A 17601-nucleotide genomic window follows, 5' to 3' on the forward strand; every position below is an offset into this window, starting at 1 on the left:
ATCTGGATGAGGGCATTGAGTGCACCCTCAGTAAGTTTGCAGATGACACCAAGTTAGGTACGTGTGTCGATCTGCTCGAGGGTAGGAAGGCTCTGCAGGAGGATCTGGAGAGGCTGGACCGATGGGCCGAGGTCAACTGCATGAAGTTCAACAAGGCCAAGTGCCGGGTCCTGCACCTGGGGCGCAATAACCCCAAGCAGAGCTACAGGCTGGGAGATGAGTGGTTGGAGAGCTGCCAGGCAGAGAAGGACCTGGGAGTGATGGTTGATAGTCGGCTGAATATGAGCCAGCAGTGTGCTCAGGTGGCCAAGAAGGCCAACAGCATCCTGGCCTGTATAAGAAACAGCGTGGCCAGCAGGGCTGGGGAGGTGATCGTCCCCCTGTACTCGGCTCTGGTGAGGCCGCACCTCGAGTACTGTGTTCAGTTTTGGGCCCCTCGCTACAAGAAGGACATGGAGGTGCTCGAGCGAGTCCAGAGAAGGGCTACGAAGCTGGTGAGGGGCCTGGAGAACAAGTCCTACGAGGAGCGGCTGAGGGAGCTGGGCTTGTTCAGCCTGGAGAAAAGGAGGCTCAGGGGTGACCTTATCGCTCTCTACAGGTACCTCAAGGGAGGCTGTAGCGAGGTGGGGGTTGGTCTGTTCTCCCACGTGCCTGGTGACAGGACGAGGGGGAATGGGCTAAAGTTGCGCCAGGGGAGTTTTAGGTTGGATGTTAGGAAGAACTTCTTTACCGAAAGGGTTGTTAGACACTGGAACGGGCTGCCCAGGGAAGTGGTGGAGTCCCCATCCCTGGAGGTCTTTAAAAGACGTTTAGATGTAGAGCTTAGGGATATGGTTTAGTGGGGACTGTTAGTGTTAGGTCAGAGGTTGGACTTGATGATCTTGAGGTCTCTTCCAACCTAGAAAATTCTGTGATTCTGTAACAATGTCTTGTTACTAATCTGCAGTATGTCAATTCACAACAAGAGGATAAAATACATTTCTAGTTTCACCCCAGAGTGAATTATTTCAACTTCATTCATTTTCACTCAAAAGAAGTAAAACAGATTTGCCATACTGAAACAAACTGTTTCCCTTTCATTTACACATTTATCTATGAAGACAAGATAAAATATGGCACAGGAAGGCATCTCTCTTTACATCTGTTATGTGTGCTTTATAATTTAGTACAAACTGGGATCATCAGTGATAATGTCTTCCAGCCCTTCGTTTTGTTTTGATCTACTGGAATTTTAAAATCAGTTTTCCCTTAATTATACATTCCATCCTTAATAAAATAAAATAAAATAAAATAAAATAAAATAAGGCAGGGCATGGGAATACAACCTGAATGGGAGGGATATCTATGCACATACATATAGAGTATTCCACCTATCTTTAGTTTACCTATATATTAAATCAGAATTAATAATACTGTTACATTTCTTGCAGTGAAAACACAAACCACACACTCCAAGCAAAACATTAACATCATTACTTAAACTGAAAAAACCGTTTTCAGTTGTCTTATTTCAATTCGAGTGCTCATAAATACTCATTTTACACAATAAATTGTCCTTCTACCGGTACTTTAATAAAAATAATAATAATAACCAAAAAGCCTACCTCAGCCATTCTTAAAAGTGATTTTTATACATAATAAGCTTATTAATTCACACTGAACAATATAACTGTAGCATGGAAATACCGTAAGGCACATTTAAAATTGATTGTATGCCTTAATATTAGGTGCTTGTAATTTACTCCTATTTTTTCAAATGTCCAAACATGTGACATTTAAACTCTTAATTTCTAGACTCTAAAAAGCTTATTACAGAAACAGCAATATTACTATCTCTTGAAAAATAACTTTTTATTTAAAAGAAAAATTATTTCGATTCTTCCCATTACCCAAATTTTGATGGCATAAGAATAGACAGGTTGTCTGATAATTTATTGGGAAAACAAATTTGTAATGTCAAGTCACATAAAGTTATATAACTCCCTCCCACAAATCCTGCATGTTTGAAGAATCAACTTTCTCAAAGTTGAAGAAACCTCAAGTTCTTTAAATTCATAAGCACTTTTCAAGATTTTTCCAATTCTTAGCAACTTAAAAATACTTGAGCAAATCAATCAAATTTCCCCGCTCAACTCCACATAGGAGGAGTTCAAAGAAAATAATGATTTTAACACCAGAATGTTTCACTTTTAAAAGTCTGTAAAAAGAGAGCCACAGAAATAGAATAGTTTGGGTTGGAAGGAACCTTAAAGATCATCTGGTTTCTTCCATTCATCAGGTTGCTCAAAACTCCATCTAACCTGAGATCAGTGTGGATAAATCCAAGGAAAAAGATAATAATCTGAACGATGCTAAGCTCAGACACTGAAAATTGCAAATTCAGGGAAGAGATTTTGAAGTAATCATTTCAAGTCTTGTAAATTAACAGTTCTTTGTGTAGTGACAGCCCAAGGGCCTGGGGTGGCGTGGAGATCACTGCGATATTGCACGCTATTGGGAAAGGTGCTGAGAACAAATAAGAGTGGTTTTCTATCACTAATAGCTTGGTGTGCCCATATCTCAAATGCTTTTATGGAGTTTTGGTCTGCACACCTCATGGTGTGACTGTGTGAGCCACAACAGAGTCACAGAAGGCACAGAGTAGTCTCACAATATTGGAACTAGAAGACACCGAAACTAGCAAAAAGAAAACAACCTAAATAGGTAACGCTTTCTTCACACAGTTAATAAATAAGCTTTTGGAACATGCTACCATGGGCAATTGTGGATGCAGATGCTAAAAGCCAAATCAAAGAAGGTTGCTAGATAAATGAATGGGCAACAAATCTATAAACATACACTAACAAGATCACGAAGAGTACAAGGAGAATGGAACACAGAAAATGGACAGGCTCATATGTTCTCCCTAAGCAGCATCTCCTGGTCTCAGGGTCAAAAATTGGATGCTGAGCTAGGTGTCCATTGGTCTGATTCAACAGGGTGCTTACTTAACAATTTTCAATTAAAAGAGACAGAGTAATTGAACTGAACAGAATACACATTTAGAAATCAATATTTAATACACCCTCCATCTACTGTTATTCCCCAGTACAAAAAGAAAATTGTAGGAAGTAATGTAGTCACTACTGATCATTAATGATGTTACTTAAAATATCTAAGAATTCCAAGATGTTTGTTACACCTCAAGTGAAATATAGAAATATTTATCCTAATCTTACAAGTTAACAACATGCATAGAAGTATAAACTTGTAAAAATTGCTTTATGGTGAAATTAAAACCCAAATGCAAAAACTGGTGTTTTACAAAGAACACTTTCTTTCTTTTAGAGGACGTAAGAAATAACAACCAACTGCTTCCATTAGCAGCCTAAAAATGATAAATTGCACATAACTCTGCCTATTACTATTATCCCTACTGTAAAAAACAATAACATTTAAAAATATTTTTCATTTTGCTTTGAGATTTACTTTTAACCTATGCTGTATTTTCTGTGGTGTTTCTCTGTTCCATTGCTTTCTTTCCTTTAATCATTCCTACCGTTGCAAATGCTTATGCAATCTTCCATAAATTGTCATGTTCCCTAATAACTTGACTCTCTAGTGCACCTGACTTGCTCGGTTTTATTTATCGGTCTTTTCAGCTTGATTTTTTTTTTTTTTTAATTTTGGTTTCAAATGTTTGTGCCCTATCTTCTTGGCTCATGCTTCCCAACTGAAGCTGAGATGAGAAACAGCAAGTACAGGCTAAGCTCAACAAACTCAAGTTTGACACAGGTTATACAAGCTTTTTCAAAAGAGCAAAATGACACTGAATGAAGTGTTTTACGGTATAGTTTCCTTATTTACACTGATTTATAACTTTAAAGTGTGCCACACAGAGGATAACTTGAGGTTTGTGAATAGAGAAGCAAGTTTAACTACAGACATGTTTGCTGTGCTATAGCATTCTTAATGTCATCCAAATTATTCCACAGCGGAGCTTGGCCTAGTTTTGACAGATGGCTTTATCAACATAGAAAGTGAAAAGAGAATCCTTGTAAGCATATTATTTGGGTTTACATATACAATTTGAATATTAATAAAGTGTGATTTTAAGTGTGGCACAGTGTTTCAGACACATCAACAAACCATGCCCATTATCTGCTTAGAAATAGGGATGAGGAGAAATGCTTTATACAGTGACATCAAACAAATTTGACAGATGGCCATCACTGATAAACTAAAACAAACCAGAATGCTTACAAATATGGCAAAACAAGATTTCTTCCTGTAAAAGTCTGTCTTTGTAAGCATATATAGCAAGGTTTTACAGTTAATTCTATCTCTTGGAATGCAATAGAAACCACAAAAGAGGATTTAAAGAGAGATTGAAGATACCTTTAACCTCTAAAAGAGAGGTTGAAGATACCTTTTAAATAAAGGTTTGTCTTATGCAACAAAAACTTTAAAACACAACTTGCTGCAGAATTATTATGAACAATTTTATAATTTAGTGTTTAGGTGTATCTGCATATCACTTTGAAGCTGAATGACTACTAATAATTTTCACCTGTGCTGGATTTCTTATGAGGTGAAACAGCTTGAAAACAGACCTAAAAACAATTTGCAGTTTCTAAACTCATAATGAATACATAGAATTTTGAATACATAGAAATCCTAACCATATTACAAAACCTGTTTAGGTCACACATGAAGAATATGTATTCAGGACCACTTAAAATTAACTTCCTTTTAAACTACAAACCAAAAAAATAAGTATATATACACTTTTTTTTTTTTTTTTCCTTTTTGAATTATATCCAACAAACTGAGCTGGCAGGCTCTTTCTCACATTTCTCAGAAATTTCTATACAAGCCATATTGACCCCTTACACACACTTTCACAGAAACATTAGTTTTCAGAAGATGAGCTGTCTGGCAGATCGTCATCAACAGCTTAAATGCACACTAGATTTTTTTTGCCTTTTCCTCAAAGCTGAGTTGGGCTCTTTAGGTTAGGATAACTGAAGTTGTTATGACAGACAGAGAAAGAATTAAGAAAAGAGCTACTGTGATAAAGTTTCTGAAAAATGTTATTGATGATGCCTCTAGAGAAGTGAGCTTCTATATCACTACAAATAAAAAGAACACATTTGGAGCCAAAATTAAAAGTGCAAGCTTAGGATCAAAAGAATACATGAACGAAGATGAGAAAAAGAATCTTTTAAATCAATAAGCATTCTGTCACAGACAGGCAATAGCTTTCTTGATCTTGTGTAGAAGATCTATGCCATTTGAAAAATCTGAGACTATCTCATTATCTTCATAAAAGAAAAAAATGCCAGATTGAACATATACTGGAAAAAAATGCTGGGGAAAAAAAGTGAAAAAACATAGAAAGATAGAAAGATAAGCAAGCAGCACCTAGCCACTAAAATGGAGATGTTAGGAAATAATTTCCTTGGATTTCACAGGTTTAAAAAGCAAGGTATTGGAAACATGCCAAGAACGATTCCTCAGTGTGATCACCTTCTAGAAAGAGTGCTTAGCTCTTCCCTCCACTCTCAGAGAAACAAGCAAAAGAAACAATCAAAAAATAAATAAATAAAAAGACAGAAACCTGCATGCTTGCAGTAAAAGCTGATTTGTCAAAATAATAGCAGTGTAAACCCTCAAAGGTCTGGAGTGACATTTCAAAAGTATTTTCTTTTAATACTATTTTTTTTGTAGAACAAATCAAGATATTTTTTAATTATCTCTGTACATTACATTACATTATCACTGTACTGCATACGGTATTAGAATTTGGAAAAGATTTTAAGAATTCAGTTATCCAGAGATGAAGAAAACCTTGTTTGTCTTGTCAAGCAAGACTTTTTTCTAAACTCTGAAATGTCAGTATATCTGCACAGTTAGAAATAAAATATTTTCCAGCAGTTAATGCTTCCCAAAGCACAGTACAAATAAAATAACTAATCATATTAACTCGTTGCCTATGTAACCATTTGTATTTCTCAAGTGTGGTAACTAAGGCAAAGATATTTCAGTTGCCCAAGGTTAATCATTGCATTCACAAGAAGACATTTTATAAGGATATTAATAGCAGTCTTTTTTTTTTTCTCTTCTTTTTCCAGATGTTTTTGGACATTCTGAAGGCCTTACTAGAGCTCCTGCCAACAACTCTTGCTCTGTGTTTTTCAGGTAGGTCAGTGACGTAGCAGAGTTGGATTTTAAGTTAAAGCAATGTTCAGCAGTCCCTTTTGGATGTCTGCGTGCTTTCTGTAAACACCAGCCTTCTCTACCGGGGGGTATATGGGGAGGAGGACGAATTACTTGCATAAAAAAGCTAGTGCTGAGTTCGAGTTGCAGATGGTGTTTTCTTCTCAGTTTATTTTATGTACCCAGGGAAGTGTTTCAACTGCTTTTTCCTCAAGAGTTAACTCCTCTCCTGTTTCAACGCTGTCTAACCTACACAAAGAGATGTTGTTTTCAAGCATGTCTGGATCTGCAAAACAACTGGTCATGATTACCAATATTCCTTAGTTTAGAACTGTGTTCCTACTGAAGCATTCACTTTTTTAAAAAAATATATATATATTTAGGCCCCCTCCCTACCAAAAGCTCAGGAGTGACAGAGTTTATAATTTTATATGCCTGCACTCAGTCAGAGGATTACAAATGGTGTAATCACTAGTACCAAAAACTCTTGAGGCACTGAACAAAAAACGCCCCAATATCATCATTGCTTAATAAAAGGAAAGGCAAGATATTCCCTCTGCACTGATAAATACATTTAATACACAGCTTCGTACCTATCTAAGGTAAAAATATTTCTACACTATAGTTTCTATAGCAGCCAAGTATTTCAAGGGAAACACAAAGCCCTTGGATATATTCTAATACTAGCTGGTTGAATTAGTAGTTGTATAACAACTCAATATTTTTTGGTTTAAAACAAATTTTAAAAAGGCCAAAAAAGCGCAAAACATTTTCCACGTTTACAGTGTTTTTCTACAGTCATCTACCATTTTTTTTTGTTGGGTTTTTTAAACATGCTTTAGGAACAAGAATTTATGTAGTAATTAATATTTCCTTTTCATTAGTCACATTATAATATCTCAAGAAGAGTAAGAAAAAAGAATGAACTTTCTACAGTTAGCATTTCTCTAAGACAACAAAGAAATAGCAAATGCAGATAGAATTTGACCTTTTCCCCTTCTCACAATCTTTTTCACATTCTGGCATTACTGGCCAAATTACTTTTTAAATTATAAATTGGTCTGGTTGGACCATTACTCCCACAATTAAAACTCAGCATCATCCAATGGCAGATTAAACATGGGAAAGCAAATGGAGAATTTCCTTCTGACTTGATGTACAATCTCTGTACTGGTTCTCTCTACAGCTAAGAACAACAAACCATAACGGTACCAGAAACCTGGGAAGTTTAGGATACAAGCACAGCATACACTAGCAATAACAGCTTCACTAAAGGGAGTTTAAACACAGAAAAAACCTAGGTGTCTTAGACTTTTATTACAGTGACACCTTGTGGCTACATTTATGGCTACATTTGATTTGGAATCTCAAAGGTTTCATTTTCTTGTAATTGCTTTAAAGAGGTTTTCAAAATTTGTGATCTAGGACAAAGAACAAAGACGAAACTGCAAAACAAAAATGAAAGGATGAAAAACTGAAAAGGCTAAAATACAAAACAGCATTACCTATGTTAACACCTCATTGGAGGCGTTAACATTCAGTTGATGTACCAATGCCCCACAAATTATTTTTCATGGGAAGCACAATAATGCCCCTAACTCTAGAAGTATTGTGCATGTGTGTTCACAACGCTTCATATACCAAAAATCAGTCATGGTAAAGGCTGCAATACACATAATGCAATGAATAACTTACCAAGCACACTACATTGGTTTATTCATTGTGATATAAATTGCATGTATTTTATTCATCAACTAACTGCCAGAAAGTTGTATCTTTTTCATTCAGCTAGTGAGAGACATTGACTATAGATTCGAAAATAGATAATGACTCATCTAAGAGAAAAATGAAAGGTTTTCAAAAAAAACAAACAAAAATCCAACCCTGCACACATGTGAATAGAAAATACATTCACATATTTTCTGCCTAATGAAATGCTTGAATTGCTCCTTAAAACTCAGGTGAACACATTGCTCTTGACAGCTCTCACCTTGCATAACTAATACTTATATGAAAGATGACTCAAAAAGGAAACTAACGTTGCCTAGCATTTCAGGGCTAATTTTCTCTTTATAATCTATGTTTGAACAATTGCTCTAGTGTAGTAGATACAAACACACTGTCCTTCAACAACACCTACAGAATCTGACACATTCCACTCCCTTGTTTTGAAAAACAGTGTATATATTAAAACCACAGCCAATAAACTTAGTTCTCCAGCTCTCCCTTACTCCTCAAAAAGTTATCCTATACAGTGATGCCATAAAGAACTCTGCTTTATGACAAGCAGACAAACTAATGTTGAAATAGAAAATCAATTTTGGACAAGTCTTTGGATGAAGCCATAGAATGGCTGTCCTTTTGAAAGAAGATTAAGAAAAGTCCTGCCACAACACCCTAGATCTCTTCAAATTTTGTTAACATGATGGAATCAAAAACCACTGTCCTTAGTAACAAGCTGTCCACTTTGTACTAAGTTAAGGTCACAAGAAAAACAAAACCAGACAAAACAAAACACATCTATAAACTCCATGAGGCATTTCATCATTGATGGATGATTTAACAGAGACACCTTTAAGCCAAGATTTATCAAACAGATACAAACTAGAGGACATCTACAATCTCAGAGTGAGAAAAGAGTAAAGTAAGACTCATAGAGCTTTCAGGGAAGAAGTGAAGATGGATTTGTCCACATCAGGAAAAATAAATTTGAAGCCAGTTACATTTAGTATGAGACTACTAAAGCAAGAGGGAGGCTGAGAAAAAGTTACCTGAGAAGGGGCATACAAACGACCCACTAGATTTTTTCCACATACGCTACAACAGTTTGTCTGCAATTCCATGTTGCAGAGCAGTGAAGATCAGAGCAAGAGGCCACTCTTTGAGGAAAAAAAAGTGCTTCCCTTCCTTGGTGATTCCATTAATTGCTAAATGATTAAGAAGTCTGTGTCTACAGAATAATTACTACAACACTGGGTCTACGATACAAAGCATAGTGATCATAACACCTCTGGAATCTACAGATTATGGTTTCTCTGTTTTACAGTTTTTGGATAGGACAGCTTCAGTGTGACCACAAGCTTTTTCCAGAATTCCCAGCACCTCCAACAAAAAGACACCATCACCTCAATAATGATTAAGCCCACATAGGTGCTTTGTTTTCCACTTATAATTGCTCAAACCTCCTTCATCTTAATTCTCCTCTTTCTCTCTTTTGTAACTGTGAAAAATACTCTTTCTATGCAACAGAAAACATGTAAAATACAGAAAATACATTACCAAGTTGTATAGCAAGTATTTAAAACCATTTAAAAAAATTGGCAGTCAAGGAATGATGTTTACTACCAAGTGAAAAAAACATCATTGTTGTCAGAATGCAGATGCAAAAGGAAAAGAGAGTATGACTCAAAATAATAATTAAAAAGAGAGTAAGAAGAAAAAAGAGATACAAGGCTAGAGGTAGAAGAATTAGAGTTTTCAAAACAGGATGCCTGTAATTTATCAACTATATCAAAATGCAAGATAGACAAGTGTTGGGAGTTTTTTTTGACAGCTTATATAAGTTGTGCATACGATACACCATCAGAAATACATAATATAGAAGCAAAACCGAGCAACTTACTCTGGTGTCCACATTATCTAATGACAGCCATGCAATATTACATTGATGAACTAACCTGCAGACACGGGCAGGAAAATACAGGCTCTGCCAGGACCGACAAAGGTATTTAGAGTGATCGATAACTCGAATCCAGTCTAACTCATCCATGGACACTTCAATGTAGTAGGAGTAAGACCTTTGGATTGTCAGCAAAAGAAAAAAAAAAAAAAAAAAGAGTGGTTAGAACACAAGCAGTCACATATTAGGTATTAACTTCTACAATTTCTTCTGGATTTTTTAGTTGTGCTGAAAGGGAGGCTACCCATAGTCCCGTATCTAAAACCTCTAAGAAAGATCCCTATTCCAAACTAGCTTTCAAAACAAATTCACATGCAGTTATATTTAGAGATGTTTTCAGAATGACTTAAAACATCCCAATACTCACAATCTGCTGTAATCAGGTAAGACCTTCACCTCTCAAAAAACACAATCAAAACTTTCAAATTCCGTCATATTTAGCCATAAACTATTATTTTAGATTTATTCTATGCAGAAAGAATACAAAACACTAGTGATGAAGGTATTTCTATTGCTTTCCTTCTATTGAATGAAGAAAATCAAAAAAGATTTAACAAATTGAAACCTTTTACTTGAAGAGGACTATTTTACCTTGTGGCATAAGCTTTTTCTCAATCAAGTTCTTCTTGGCCACTTTTGACCATCTCAGCTGTTTATGATATGTTGTTAAGCCAGTGATGCATCACTTATACAACCCAAAATTACTTCATGAAAAATAAAAACAAAAAATATCTACAACACAATGCGTGTTCCTCTTGTTTATGTTTACTTTCAATTACTAATCTTATTTTTTCCCTATAGGGACTTAGAGGGGAGGAGGCCTAAAGTGTTGTGTTTTAAACTCTTCTCTCCTCTAGATAACATTTAGTATCAATTTATGCACTTCGAAAGGTCTTTAAGATGTCAGTTCATAATCAGCTTTCACATTCACAGTAATCAGATGTGTAATACTCACAACCCATATAAACACACTGTGTTTCAGCAACATGATTATTACCAGCCTATGCATATTTGACCAAACTAGATGTCAGCATTTCAGAGTTTGAGCAGTGAAATCCCAGTCTTTCTATCTACTGTGTGGTGAGAATTTAGAGTTCTCACACCACTAGAATAATGTAAATTTTTAACCAACATACATTTCCTTTTTTTTTTGGGGGGGGGGGGGGGGGGAGAGGGGAGGGTGTCAAGATACCAAGCAAACAAAAATTATCTAAAAAATAAAACAAAATGCCTTATCTTTTCTTAAGAATGGCAACTTTTTTGCAGAGATAATTTGTACAGCTAGTCTCCTTTACACTTTTGTAACTAAGATTCATCTGTTAATAACACCTCTAAATTATAGATGCAAAACATACCTGTTAGCATGTATTTACTTTTATTAAGAATGTACACTACCTATTTAAAGATATCCAATAGGCTAAAAGCTTCACAGAGACAGCTGAAGTGAATGAGTAGTTTAAAAAGCTGTTCAACAAGAAGCCACAGTAAACTTGTACAGTTGCTAAATCATCTCCTTAGAAAGATTATTTATGTATCCCATGAGAAAGATGTAGATGAGTGGCTGGCAATTCTCAAAATAAAAGAATAATATAAGTTGGAAGGGATCTCTAGACACTTGCCCAACCCTACAGTCAAAGCAATGCCAACAGAGCAGGTTGCTTAGGGTCTTGGCTGGTTAATTTCTGCATACATCTAAGGACTGACACCCAGAACTTCTCTGTGCAAACCCTTCCCAAGTTCGACTGTCCCCATTATGATTTTTTTCCTAATGTTTAATATGAATTTCCCTCATTGCTGCTCATGTCTACTGCCCTTTGCCCTCTCAGCACACAGTTTTGACAAGAGCCTAGCCCTATATTCTTCCATTAAATAGGTGAAGACAGCAATAACATCCCTCCTCTTCCTCTCAAAATGGAAGAAGTTCTCTCAGAATCTCCTTGTACATCACGTGCTCAAACCCTCATCATCTTGGTGCCCTTTTGCTGAACTCACTCCAATATATTAACGATATACTGGACAAAGCCCACAGTTGGACCCAGTACTATAAATGCTTCCTTGTGCATTTATCTTAAGACAGTTGAGCTACTGGAAGAAAAAACAAACGAACAACAACAAGCACAAATGAAATTCAGGTGTTATACCTAATGAGAAGCAAGAGAAAGTCCAATAATATTTACCGCAGGAAACAACAGCAAAAAAAAAACCACAGATATGAAACCACTAAACCACTGTAACCTCAGTATTTTATGAAGATAAAAAGAGGTTCATCTCGTCCAATTCTGCCACCAACAATGGTTAGTTCTACAAAAAAAAACAACACTTTTATATAAGTTTTCCCAAGGAGAAAGCTTTTTCCACCCTGAGTTTCATCAGCTGATATATGCCTTGCAGATGAGGGGCATCTTACCAGTTACAAGCTCTCTGAAATTGCAAGAGAACTACTCGTTATTAATAGCTCTAATACTTTTTAAAATTTTATTAAATACTGGGTTTTCTTAGTTGATCTTCTGTGACAAATAGTTTAATATTGTGAGAAGTTGTACCTTGAACCTTTGAAAGTTTAATATTCATTCTTTCCAAAAGGAAAAGAGAAGTATAAGTTTCAGCTGAACTGAATCAGAACTTCAAATAACTGTAAGTTCAAATAGCTATAAGTTCATGCAGCTTGTTTTGAATAATTAATAACTGTAATTCATATTTTAAATAAATTTTAATTTACCAAAACAGTAAAAATTAAAATCCATAGAATGCCTCCTGTTCTAAAATAACACAGCTTAGTTAAGAAAAAGTATAACTGTTTTGCAATTCTAAACTGTTAATTTGAAATTACATAAAAATCAACCTCTTATCAGAAAGGTGGCAAAGTATAAATAGCTTTGGTTTTTGTTTTCATTTAAATAGAAAAATGAGTATAAATACCTGCATGAGATGTCTTCTAAATTGCAAAATTTTTATGATAGCATATTATAAAATGAATATATTACATTTGTAAGATAAAAAGAGCCTTGAAATTTTCCTGCTTAAACAGTCACTCATTTGTTCAAGTATGCATAATTTGATCTTTCATGCTTCCCATAGTAATCTAAAGAAGCTGAGCATAAACTGGCTAAGGCATCCATGATAATTCATACTTCACCAGTCCCACTACAAAGTGGCTTCTACTAACTACTGCAGTTAGCAGGCAAATCCTATTCTAAATAATTTTTTATTCTCTGATTTATTGTTGAAAATATGGTATTTCTTAACAATTTTGATATTGAAAAACTTTAAACAAACATTCCTTTAGTGTCTAGGACATACTATCTGAAAACATTCTGCAAAAGAATTAGAGTAAGTGGCAAGAATTAGAGCAAGCGGATATTAAGTGGCAAATAGAAAAACAAATTAAAGCTGTTAATTAAACTATTATTAATTGAAACTATTTAAACAATGTAAGCTTCCAATAGTGATATAAAATATTTAATGAAAACACTGAGAACACACTGAAATATTACGAGATACTTTTATCTCACAAAATAAGGTCTGTCGTGTAAGTAACCAAAACTGTATTTAAAAACCAGCCTTTTCAAATAAAACCTGCCACTGCCACCTCCAACACTGTATCATGCTGTTTCTATAAAACATTTATGAATAATTTGCATTTATATGTTATCACAAGAAAAAATGCATCACCTTCCTTTGTTATGTTAGTGTGGCACCTACCGACTATCTCTGTCCCACAGGAGTATTCGTATGTGGTTGATTATTGACGGCTGGCCTAGTTTAATTTCAATACCAGAACGGCAGTCATCATCGATCGGGTGTCGAGAAAAGCCATGATCCAAGTCATAGTTTTGAGTGTCCCCATCTAATAAAGCAGACTTCAGCTCCCCTTTTACAACCTGGGCTCCATACTTCATTGTTGCAATATTTTCTCCTGGTACTAAGAAGAAACGGAAATAACTGCTTAGTAATTATACTCTCATCATGCAAATTAGATGTTCTGAACATTAACTGTATTAGGTTGGATTGAAGATTTACTGCCCGTGTCGTTTCTGCAATGGTGGCTACAAACACATGCTCAAAGAAAGAAGAAAAAAACAGAGCCAGTGCAAAGTAATACCGCTCCTGTAAATCCATTCCTTCCAGCACTCTGCAGCTCAGTTTCCAGCCAAGAATAGTATACTTCACAAATTATTTTCACTGCCTTAATAAAAGCTGTTTTATTTAACAATCTCATAATGTAGAATTATGACCACAAGATAATTGCGCATTTTGAAAACACATTTTAGAATTTTTTGTTCTTCCATTTCATTTGATGCCACCTAGCCCTTGCACAGTAAAAGTAGTGATCATTTACTAGTATAGTCCCTGTATTCTTAGTGTCTCACAATTTTACAGAATTCATGCGTGCCTTCCTTATTCAATAGTCATTTTCCTCCTGGTTTGAAATTTTTGGTCCATTTAGTTTCTCCTCACCTTTCACCTTACCTCTCATCACATTTGAGCCCTTTTTTAAGCCCCTTTATTTCGGGGGGGGAGGGAGAGGAAACTAAAAGCTCATTAAATGCTCAAGACATGGAGAAATCATGAATGTGCAGAGGTATAGCTGATGGAATATGCAGAGCAGTATATAGAGTGGTACAGTTAATACAAGCTATTTTGATAACTATACAAGCTTCCAATACTCCGTAAAGCTAAATGAACCTGACCAAAAGACTAGTGAAGTTTATGGGAAATTTCCTACTGGCTTCTTAGGCTTTGAACTAAGACATTAAAGCAAGCCTTTTATGCCTGCATTTCAGAGTAATAAATGTGTTTATCCTAAGAACAAGTCTTCCATTGAGACAACTGGGGATAATGATCCCTAACTCAACTACAAAACAACACAGTGATGAACCACCCTGCTAAAAAGACATTGTTAAGAGTTTTGTTTCAGGACAGAAATTGGAAAACATGATCTCAACATTAAAAAATTAAATAATTGAAAGTCTGCCCTGAACTCTTCAGGCACATTGGGAAGAGAAGTATGAATTTTAACAGAATGTTATCTCTGTTATCTAAAGAACAGGATTTGCAGTGATACAACTTTAACTGTATTTTAGTACCACTACATATAAATATCAAATGCACTAATATACAACCATGAAATTGCAAGTAACCATCAATGTTTCTGCAAACAGAGAAAGTCCCAAGGGTTTGAACTAATATTAAAACAACATAGAAATTCAATTCTTTCGAAAGCTGTGATTTTGACAAAGCTAGAAATTCCAAGATTAGGAGCACATTATTGAGATGTAAGAAGGCAGAAAAAGAAGTAAGGAGACACCATTTAACTTTATAAAATTTATCTGCTAGACTGTCAACAGAACGTCTTGTATCATAGGATTTTTACAATATCCTAATATTAACACAGATTTCTAAATATTAATATCCAACTTCTAAGGGAAAATGTAGTTCTAAAAAATCACTTTTCTATTTCAGGGCTCATCCTGGATGACTGACAGACTACAGTGCAGGCTGTCAAGGAATATTTAATGTTATTCTTCTGTAGGAAAAATACTATCTATACATCCCATATTATATGCAAAGTAACGGTATTTTTAAAAAGCTCAACATCAGATATTCCTGTTGAATTAATAGACAGCACAGATAAGAAGTTAAACAAAAGGCTTCTCATGCTTTTTATACCTCCTTTACACAATTTGGAAGAGCTGTTTATATTATTTGGACAAACATAAAAAATAACAGAAAAATAAAAAATACTGGAGAAAATATGTATGAAAGTCAGCATCAACGTAAAATCATTGAAATTCCATATAGCCCACAGCCAAAGCATTTTTGTTCATTGTTTTTGCAAAGGATTTTCCATTAAAATACAATTTCCTCAAGGAAAATACATTCTTATAATGATGTATGTGTTTGAGCAAAACCTGAGACAAAAAACAAGAAAATATGCTGACTAATGTTATTTCCCATTTGAGGAACACCAAAGTCAAGAATGTTACATAACAAGACATTTCATTATGCAAGCCTTTCAAAAACATACAGCAATAGACAAAAACTCAAAGAACACATTAACCACTTCATCCAGACAACTGTAGAACTGTAGTCCATCAGTCACTAAATGAGGAGGAAAAAAAAAAAAAAAAAAAAGGATGCTTACTTAACATGCCCCTGTAGTTGAGGTCCATGTCCCGACTCTCAGAACGAATCTTAATGGCATCTAAGATGGCATCTGGTGACAACAGTCCAGAAGGTCTTACAACATTTAGCAGTTCTGTTAGACTCATTAGTGGCAAACGCACTGCTTGCATAATTTCAGCATGGTTTTCCTTGGGGTTATGTTTACACCAATTCATCAAGGCTTGGAAAATATCCTTCTCAGGAGCTGCAAAAGAGTCCCTCAATACAATACTTAGAAGAGCAGCCTGGAAAAGAGATCAAAGAAAAAATAGCTGTATTTTATTATACTTTTATTTATTTCTTCTTAAAATTTATCAGGTTATTTAACTTCCACATATTAAAAAGGAGTGACTACTTGAAACAGTAAGTCCACAGTAGAAGCAAAAGCCCCCTCAAGATTCCTGAATTTGAATCTTGTATCTCAGATTCAAAACACACAAACGCACACAAAACATTTCGTTAGTCTATAGCAACTGCACTAACGGAACTCCTCACGTAGACCTAATCTTCAGTTTCAGTACTGCATTTATGGCTTGTTTTAATTTCTTAAGTATATATTAAGGAAAAATACTAATCCACTACGAGAAATAAGACATAAAGGCAATGTGGAAAACTATTCAAATCAATTTTATTCCAACTTAAGTTATACAAGCAAATTTAAAATAATTAGGAATATAAGAACTGATGCTTTGGGGATTTAGTAGCATGGTTCAAAGCATTCCTTTAAGCTAAAGCTGATTAAGATGACAGATGCAAAAAATCATCTGTGGCTTGGAATCGCCTTTAAAACCATTTTTAACTACTTGAGCATTTGTTTCCCCTGCCCCTCTCTCTTGGGACCAACTTGGTATCATCAGGTAAAAACCTGACTGACCCTTACTCATACAAATAACCAACAAATAGCAAAATGAGAACAAAAAGAACTGAATGGTTTTTGATTTTCATTTAGCAAGCACAATAATTAGGAGTCTGCCTCAGAAAAGGACAAGTATCTTTTATATGCCAGGATTGGCTGTGATAAAGATTTTAGAAAGTACATGTTTCCTGATGAATGAGATTTTTTTTTTATTTTTTTTTAAATTGAAAACATGTTCTCAGAGCACGGATTTAATAAACTGCATGTGACAGAATACAGCAGGGAAAAAGCATCTTTTCCCCACTCAGCTAGTAAGCTAGTCAGCAGAGCAGAATGTCTTGTACTTGTTCAGGGAACAGACCCATCACAGCTTTTGCACTAATACTTTTAACACTTTCTTCTTTTTTAAAATAAAATTAAACCATCATTCATTCAAGATGCCCTGCTGCTTCACGTGAACACCACTTAAAAACACTTTACCACTATTATATCCAGGTCAAAAGCCATTCCAGAGCAAGTGGAAAATTTCAGTAGCATAGGATTGCCTGACTCCAGCACAAATATATATGCATCTAACAAGAATAAATACAACAGAGAAAAAACAGCAAAACCCACACCCTACAACACAACCATATTACATGATATCAGAACATGACAATGATCAGCAATATAAATCATACCAAACCCTGCGATACTCTAGTTT

At 35.2% G+C, this 17601-nt stretch overlaps 1 protein-coding gene across 1 annotated transcript in view; it reads right to left on the bottom strand.

The window, feature by feature from the left end:
* The window catches only part of BTBD9 (BTB domain containing 9), a 141138-nt gene that overhangs the window by 113824 nt on the left and 9713 nt on the right, over positions 1–17601 (bottom strand). Inside the window, exons 5-7 of the mRNA XM_035320217.1 lie at positions 16023–16287; positions 13580–13799; positions 9876–9995 (exon numbers count right to left, since the gene is read on the bottom strand). Of these exons, the coding sequence (XP_035176108.1) occupies positions 9876–9995; positions 13580–13799; positions 16023–16287 (605 nt within the window). The remainder of the gene's footprint in view (positions 1–9875; positions 9996–13579; positions 13800–16022; positions 16288–17601) is intronic.

This window comes from Oxyura jamaicensis, chromosome 3 (assembly GCF_011077185.1).
Source record: "Oxyura jamaicensis isolate SHBP4307 breed ruddy duck chromosome 3, BPBGC_Ojam_1.0, whole genome shotgun sequence".
NCBI classification, from domain to species: domain Eukaryota; kingdom Metazoa; phylum Chordata; class Aves; order Anseriformes; family Anatidae; genus Oxyura; species Oxyura jamaicensis.